The sequence below is a fragment of the Diuraphis noxia genome, unplaced genomic scaffold (genome assembly GCF_037042655.1).
Source record: "Diuraphis noxia isolate RWA-SAM2 unplaced genomic scaffold, SU_Dnox_SAM2 contig0001, whole genome shotgun sequence".
In the NCBI taxonomy this organism is placed as follows: Eukaryota; Metazoa; Arthropoda; class Insecta; order Hemiptera; family Aphididae; genus Diuraphis; species Diuraphis noxia.
In genome coordinates, this window is record NW_028301711.1 from 91,946,827 (window position 1) to 91,955,746 (window position 8,920).

An 8,920-nucleotide genomic window follows, 5' to 3' on the forward strand; every position below is an offset into this window, starting at 1 on the left:
AATGGATTAAATTTATTCATGAAATTTCGAATTATAAAATTATTCTTTTGTTTTTACAAAATTAATGTTTTGGCTCTCAAGTATTTATACAATTTAAATAAGCTACTATTTCTACAAAATATTTTAAATTAATTACTCATAAATTAAAATATTATTAAAGATTAAAATGCATAAACACATAATGTATAATATATATATATATATATATAGTTTATAATAACAATATTGTCTACATACATTTTTTTTATGTATCCTAATTGCATGCCAAAAAATAAACATAAATTGGAATGTCTAAATGCCATGTCATCTCTTAGAGGAGTTTGTTTGAATTATTTTTGAAATATTTTATATATTTATGTAAACATTTTCTCAAATTGGAGAAGGCGATACTGTGGTTATATTAAGTATTAATAAAAAATTGAAGTTTAGGGTAATCAAGTGAAAATATTTTATAGTTTTACATGGCATTTCAAACTGTAAAACAGACCCCAATACACACAATAATTATAGTTTGATAAAATGGTTACTTAGATACAAAACTATTTCAATCTAGAAACTAATTAGTTGTAACAATTCATTAAGAGTTTTTATTCATGTGTTTTTTAAAAAAAAATTAGAAAAGTTAAAAAAAAGTTGTGCACATAATAAGTGCTTGATAAAAAAACTTGTGGATACACGTCATACAATTTGGAATTTTTGGCAAGCAATTCTGATGCAGTAATTTTTTCCGATTATGACAATTGTTAAGTGTTTATAATGTTTGATGTTAATAATTTAATATAATAAACCGTAAAAGCATGTTCCAACGAACCTATAGTGGTTCAGAGATAAGACAATATCAATACTCTATTTGTTTCTCTCATTGACCCGAGTGAAACAAATTAGCGTTCAATAGAACCAATCATATACATTTTTGGGTTAAATATTAAATTAAATTTTGTATTTATCTTTTATCAGACTTAGAGTTAAGAAATGGGTTTGTATTTTTTAAGTTGTCTTTTTCATAATATTTTGGTTGTTTTGCGATGTAATATGATTATTTTTAATATTTAATACATTGTAGTATTGTACATACTTTGATATACCATGATTTAAATTTAAATTTAATTGTTGTAAGTCAATTCATTTCACAATTAAAGCTAAAAACCAAAAATTGTCATAATTGATTTTGTTGACAAACATATTTTTTATGTCGCGCATGTGAGTTACAAATATAGCGCTGACATCCTTTTAAGTCTTATAATAGGTCAATATTCACACTAATATAGTAATGTATAGTAATATTTTAACTAATAAAACTAAACGTGAAAGACATGATGATAAAATATAATTAATAACAAATTAATAATAAAATTGTCAAGGATGGAAGTATAATCAAAATTAACGTTATCAATTATTATCAGTGATAAACACTATAACAATAACATTGGTTCTATATCTTTAATAATGAAATTATGTTGTGTTCTCGAAATTTTGCTCAGTATAAGAAACAGTTAATGTGTTTCAACAATGTTGCTCTAGTTTTAAAAGATTAGGATTCCAAATTGTCGTGCTTTTGGATTCCGTCGTAAGAACGCCAATGATCCTGAACGAACGTCTCCTCGAATAATATTGACGCTGAGACGCTGAGTACTATCGAGAATTTCGATAGTCGACATATCAGGTCGATTGTGCTTATGGCATTTGTGAATAGTTTCCGACAAGCCGTCTTGTGTTTGCATGTTTCTTCATGTTATGTCAGGCTCGTTGTGTTTGAACGGTCAATGGTCGTTTGCTAGTGTCCAGTTACCAGTAGTGACTAGCCACCGTGTTTTGTGGTACTACGTCACTAATTTGGACTGTGTTTTACTGTTTTGGCGTCCAGTGTAACTGTATTCATTATACACAGTTTTTACAACGGTTTTTGTTGGCGGTTTTTTCACGGTAAGTCTTTATTATAAATTATCGTTAATTATAATGCACTCGAGTCTTGGTTACTTGAATCACTAGTGGAATAAAAATTAATTTGTTTTGAAAATTTTTTGAGTCACATACCTACCTCATGTCCTCATATATATTTACAACTCATATCCACTACAGCAGATAATAAACAATTTTGGTCATGAAGGTTTATGAGTTATTGCATATCAATTATTTATACTTACAACTTATATATTTTACTAATTTATTAATTGTAGATTAATATAATGAAGTTCTTACATTTTGTTTTGAATGGTGAATTATTCATAATCTGGTGGCCCATGATTGATTTATTTAGTTTTATTGAAATATTAAATTAATTAATTTTTCATGCAATTTGGCAATAAATTTATTCTACTAATAATAAGCAAAAAAAAATTTTTTTCATAAAATAATGATAATATACAGACTACAAAATTAAACCTCAGTTTTTCTTATTTGTCATATTTTTTTTTTATTTCATTTAGAATAGGTATTATAATTCTCTAGAACTTAATTAATAAAACTTGATCTTCTTGTATACCTTTTGCCCATTCCTATATTTTTCTATTGTTTACATAGAGAGTTGAGCGTACTTGTAATGAAACATTTAAATAATAACGGATATGTTAGATGTAATATATAGAAATTATTTCTGGAATGTGAATGAAATTGAAAGGTTTTTATAATTAATTAATTTTCAGATATGGTAAACACTCTAAAAAGACAAGTGGACGATATGAATACTATTAATGGTATGTAAATATTGTTTTTAGTTATTAAGTTGTATAATCTAAACTTGTTTTATGATTCTGATGATAGATTTAAATGATGACCAAGATGCCACATGGGGAGGCAAAAGGACCCGATACATATACAATTATGCTTTGCAATGTTCTGATATAATTTCAAACACAGATGATTCAGATGTCACAGAAAGTGTGTATAGCGTTCAATCAAAAACTACAAGTAATTATTTTAAACAAAATTTATTGATTAATTATTTTGTCATTTTTATTTTTATTATTTGGTTTATTTGTAAATGATTCATAGACACTTAGACCTCCAGGTTCCATCCATTAAACTAACATTGAAAATATGAAAGAGTAAAATATAAAATCAATATTTAAATTAATGTTTATTTACACAAATATGTTTATAAAATATTGTTCAAAATAGTTAATTCCACAAAATGGATAACTTTTTTTTACAAGTGCAAAAAGTTACTGTTATTCATTATTTTAATTCACAAAATTATCGATGTAATTTTACGATCAATTTTATAAAATTAATTGTTATCATTAAAAATTAATTATACTCGCTATCAGGTATTAAAAAAGAATAAATGGTTTTGAAAAATAAAGTCTACATGGCCCAAATAACATTTTTTAATATTTTATAAAGTTTTTACTCTTTTATATTATTATATTTAATATTAATTTCATATTTCAAAGCAGAATATAATTCTAAGTATTTCCATACACAAAATTCGAATTTAAAACTAGTAGTTTATGAGTTTTAAGTATTTAAAACTTAGATAAGTGTGGTGGAGTAGTATGCGGTTACCTAACTACTAAAGCATTTGTAGTAATTGTAGTGGTGTAATTAAATGAATTACTTTTTAAACTTCACAAAAATCAAAGAGTAGTAAATTTTTATTAATTTAAATCATTAGTTTTTTTTTTTAAATCGAAAATGTATCATCTCAAATAAGTAAATATTAATATATACAGTGAAACTTTGATAACTTGAACCTCTATAAGTTGGATTTTCGATAACTCGAAGGAATACCTTTGCCCCTGCCTTACGATACATGATATGTGTGAACTTCCGTAAGTCAAATTTTTGAGAACTTAAATTTTTTTTACCCCCAACTTATTTGAGTCAACCAGGTTCCACTGTATTATTATTTATAAATTATATTTTTATTATTTATTATATTAATTTTTGTGAGTATCGTTTAACCTCTATTTCAGTTCTAATTTTAACATCTGTGCAACATTTTGAGTGCTCTTAAAGGATAAATACATACTGTAAATAATTTAGCATCAATTATATGTTAATATTAAAAAACTGAATCTAATTTTATTTAAATTTTACAATTTAAAATAACAACTATACTTTTTTTTGTGGATATTTAATATTATTTATTTCCTAGTGGAAGCAATAAGCGAAGCCGATCTTTCCTCGGATAAGAGTTGTGATAGCGATTGTGATTGCAATGGTCGAACCAATAACACAGAATTTGATGTTGTCAGTACATCATCTTCTTGCCACAAAATAGAATCAAATTCTTCAGATTCCTCAACATTAATAGATTTTCAGGTAAAATCAAATTGATTTTATTCACAATCTTTGTAATAATTCAATAACTTTATAACTAATAAATAACAAAAATGTTGTGTTTGGTAGTTCCAATTTTTTTAGTAAGCGTTAGTAATAGAGTGAGATCGAGTTGTGCTATTGCCAAATTCAATAATTATTTTAAATTTATCTAATGAACTAATGAACACAAATTAGATATGTTGTAAACTTTAAGGTGGACAACACACGCGTGTGTTGTTTTTTCTTTAGTACACCAGATATTCAAATATTTTTTTTTTTTAGGTTACCAATAATATTATAAATTGTGATAAATCTGTACTTGGTTCAGAAGACGGATACTTACCTGATGATACTGATGTATATCAGGTAAGTAATCAAAAGACAAATTTGCCTCCTCCAGCATGTTTCAAGACATGTCTACAGTGCAGAAAAATAAACCCCAATCCCTATTTTCAATACTGTTTTGTTTGTTTCAGAGTAAGTATTTGCAAATTCATATAATTTTGTCATGAATTTAAATTTACTATATGTGTGTGGTTTTTTGATTTATTAGTTGTACTAATAATTATAAATTATTAATAAATATATACTTTTATTCACTTTCATAACTGCAACAAATTTATTAATATAAAAAAAAAAAATTATTTAGAAAGATAACTATGATCATAATAATGTTGGTTAATTTATGTTGTAATTATGGGAGATAATAACAAACATCAAAAGTGTTTATAATTGGCTACAATTGAGTCAAATAAAAATAATTAATTTAGTATCACTAGCAACTGTATGTAATAATAATAGTTCAACACAGTAGCGGCTCGTGGGCTTTTAATGAAGTAGTGTACGTCAAAAAAAAATATATATATATATTATAAATTGTATTAAATAATTGTTTTCAAATTTTAGTTATTTACCAATTACTTTTTCTTTTGCTTATACCTATTTTTACAAGTATAATTAAATACATAATAATAATACATTTTCAAGTAAAAATACTATGACAAAGTAGATACAAATTACTATATTTCAGAATATAATAAATTAATGGGAGTAAAAATAAACTATGATAATGCCGATGCCGATGTCGAAAATAATTCTCTGATAACAAGTTAACTGCACACCAATTACGTTACAACGCGGGCTGTGTGTATCGACTTGCTTTAATTTTTACATTGTACAAATGTGCACAACTACACTACTATAATAATACACCCCGATACCGTTCCGTCCCGGACAGCTGTTTAGCAGTCAAATTAACCCGATCCAAATATTAAATATAATATTATAATATTATTATTTTCATAATATTCTGAATTTATATTTTTATATTTTGAAAATAATCCTTGTTACATTACAGGTACTTATATAGTTGTGTTATTATGATGTATCTTTTCAATTTTTCTTGAGTTTGGGTAGGTAGTGCACGTGCACTTGTGCACATACACACGAGCTGCCACTCGTTCAATATATAACAAAATCATGTAAACCATACTTTACAGGAAATGCATATTAAAAACGAATTTCATCATTTTACTGTAATCTTTTTTAACAAATATAATTCTAATAGTTACTTATTATTTGTAACTATTACTCTTATAATTTAATTTCATTAATACATTAGTAAGATGAATTTTAGTGTTTTTTATACGCCTGAGTTATTAAAATAATATTAGAGTAGCATAATATTTGTCTACACATTTTTATATAGAATATAGGCAAGCACAGATATTTTTAAGATTTTCTTTTAAACAAATTTTTATGAAAAAATATGTAATTCAATATATATCTTGTATTAAAGGATGTAATGAAAATAATATACATATTAAAATAGTTGACTTTATGCCTTTTTGGCTTTTTGCTCTTCATAATTTTTATATTATATTATGTTACTCAGTTTATAATATAAGAAAAGGTACAAGGTCGAATAGATGGTCTCGGCTCTTCGAAAAATATTTTTTTACCCACCCAAGATTTGTTTCAGTAAGCCATATTGCCAAAATTTTAATATTAATAAATGATAATGAACTTATCACATTTTTTGACTGTATATCATTATAAAGCTGCCATTAAAATTGTTACATGCACAGCTGCTAATTTCTTCTACCAGTCAAACATATTAGTGGCTCTTCAAAGTTTTCATGAATGCTTAACTGACCTATTCGGCCTTGTAATAAGTTTGATAACAATATATTCAGATTGGTTTGATAAATAGATACCACAATATCACTGTGATATTGACTGTCAATATTTTGTATTGACAATCTTTGAACATCACGATACATTATATTTTTGGGATCTTAATTAATTAATATATTTATAATTATATATAACACTGATGATAAGAATATGTTATTATTTTATTATTTATATAATTCTTTGTATTTTCTTATTTTATTAGTATAGAATGGAATTTTTTGGGAGTAAACCTCGGTCCAAGAAAAAAAACGTTAAACGTTTAAATGTGTCCAAGCCAAAAAAAGAAAGCAACTTACTTGAAGTTTTTCAGAAATCCAGTCAATCAAATTCTCAACAGGGTGTTTCATGTCTGACAAAAAATATTGAAAATAGTGCCACTTTAATGAATGAAAATACTAATAACATATGTAACATATGTTACTTAATGCCTAAAAATGGTGTATTTAATCATGGCAAAATTGGCCATATTTATTGTTGCTACTCGTGTGCTAAAAAATTATGGAGAAAATCTAATACATGTCCCTTATGCAATGTTAAAATTAAATTTGTGACAAAAATGATTGTTGTCTAGTAATTATAATTGTATTTTATTTCAATTTTTTTAGTACATTTTTAGCTTTTTTAGCATTATATTATTATTGTATATCGTAATTTATTTATTGTTGTTTATTATCATCGTACATATTTATAGTTTATTAATTATTGTTTTCTATTTTTTACATATAATTACTTTTATATTTTATTATCGTATTATATAGTATTCTATACTCATTTCATGATATAAGAGTAATCTTAGGTTTAATTGGTTACCCTAATTTAAACTGATTTATCAAGGGGTATAGTCTTACTTTTTCTTACTTTAAATTTACAGCTTCTGAGGTTACTCTTATTCGAGAAATAGTATAGCAAGCTAGTTTTTTCTTTAGTTTTTTATGTAAAGAATTGTGGTAATAATTGTAACAAAATATTTAATTTTTATAGCTGTGGTCATTTTTAAACTGGTTTTTTAGATTTTCACATTAATTGTATTTGATATATTAATTTATTTTCTCATTAAACTTAGTAAATTAACAATTTATGTAACTATTATAATATTCATAATAATCAATATTAAATACACTGAAACCCATTTAAAACGAGAGTTTGTTCTTAAACTGTATATATTGGTTAGTCCAGAAAGTAACTATAGAACATTTTCATGATACCAAAAGCTGTCAACTAAGAAACAGTAAGGTGTTTAAATTTAAATACCATACTGTTATATTTAATAAAAGTAGTTTTATACTTATCCAAGCTCCATTATAACTTTGTAGCATTGTAGTTTTTGTTTATATTTTAATAATAAAAAATAACTGAACACACAAAATGTACTTTATTACATTTAATTACTCTGTAAATCATATCATATCTTTTATGTTCATTCGCTTACAGGCTACAGCCAATTACACTGTTGGATTTCACTCTTTAGTGTAGTCCTGAAGTTTGGTACTTTTTAAACATTTGAGTTTTGATATAATTTGTTTCATAATAAAGTTCTTTTTTTATGTTATATCATTATTTATATATATATAAAAAAAATATATACATTGTTTATTAATATAATGTACAATACCATGCGTTATTGGTATAACATAGAATATATTAGATTATAAAAATGATTGTATTGTGGCATGTTTTGGTTTATCAATCCTTAAATGATAGAAGTTCTAAGATTAAAAATATAGCATGAATGTTTTCTTCAATTTATTTATAATTATATTATAATATAGATTCAATTTAATAATTAAAATTTTAATTTACTCGTAATTTTTTTTATGATTCATTGTAACAAAATTCTCTGTATTTAGGTGCTAACTTTAGTGATTAATATTATTTTATAAAGGGAATTTTTATTAATATTTTTGGTCTTGTGGTTAATATTTTTTTAGTTGATGTATCTTGTCACAATAATTTTTTTTTACTTTGTTGTGTTTTATTGTTAATAAGGGGTTTTTGTTTTAATTTTATTTAGTTTATAGTGTCAATATTGTTTTTAGTTATGTACTGAAAAGTAAGTTGTTTGGTATCATCTTGATATCTATTATAAACTGTAGTTTGAAATATCAGGGATAAACTAACACTGGTATAAAGCTCCGATATTGTAAAGCTCCATGTAGAGCGGTGCATTTTATAATAAGAAAGAAAAATTATTTTGTAATCATTTACTTTGAGGTAAGGTGGAATAATAAAATATTAGAGCACTTTTTTCCGATATCCGATATACCGATGTATTTTGCCGATATAAAACCGATAGCCGGTCCGATATTTTATTTCCATGAACCGATGTAAAAATTCTTAAAAACCCGATATATTTTTCAAAAACCGATACCCGATATACAAACTGATGTAACATTTAAATCATGTGGCATATCAAAACATATTAGATTTCCGCTACGACAAATAATAACAAATTAAATAAAAT

The 8,920-nt window shown here is 24.9% G+C and overlaps 1 protein-coding gene across 1 annotated transcript; it reads left to right on the forward strand.

Annotated features, from left to right (window-relative positions):
* Positions 1 to 1,112: 1,112 nt before the first annotated feature.
* LOC107167886 (protein Mdm4-like) lies at positions 1,113 to 8,254 on the forward strand. The gene is made up of 6 exons (XM_089224569.1): positions 1,113 to 1,923; positions 2,643 to 2,693; positions 2,761 to 2,907; positions 4,097 to 4,263; positions 4,546 to 4,740; positions 6,662 to 8,254. Exons 2-6 carry the CDS (start codon positions 2,645 to 2,647, stop codon positions 7,028 to 7,030), a joined length of 927 nt encoding a protein of 308 aa, XP_089080695.1. The 5' UTR covers positions 1,113 to 1,923; positions 2,643 to 2,644; the 3' UTR covers positions 7,031 to 8,254.
* The last annotated feature ends 666 nt before the right edge of the window (positions 8,255 to 8,920 follow it).

Bases quoted from the DNA above. Each gene is read 5' to 3' on its own strand.
- LOC107167886 (XM_089224569.1), top strand. From the start codon at position 2,645: ATGGTAAACACTCTAAAAAGACAAGTGGACGATATGAATACTATTAAT. The intron at 2,908-4,096 runs GTAATTATTTTA...TTTATTTCCTAG, and splicing joins CGTTCAATCAAAAACTACAA to TGGAAGCAATAAGCGAAGCC. The intron at 4,741-6,661 runs GTAAGTATTTGC...TTATTTTATTAG, and splicing joins ACTGTTTTGTTTGTTTCAGA to TATAGAATGGAATTTTTTGG.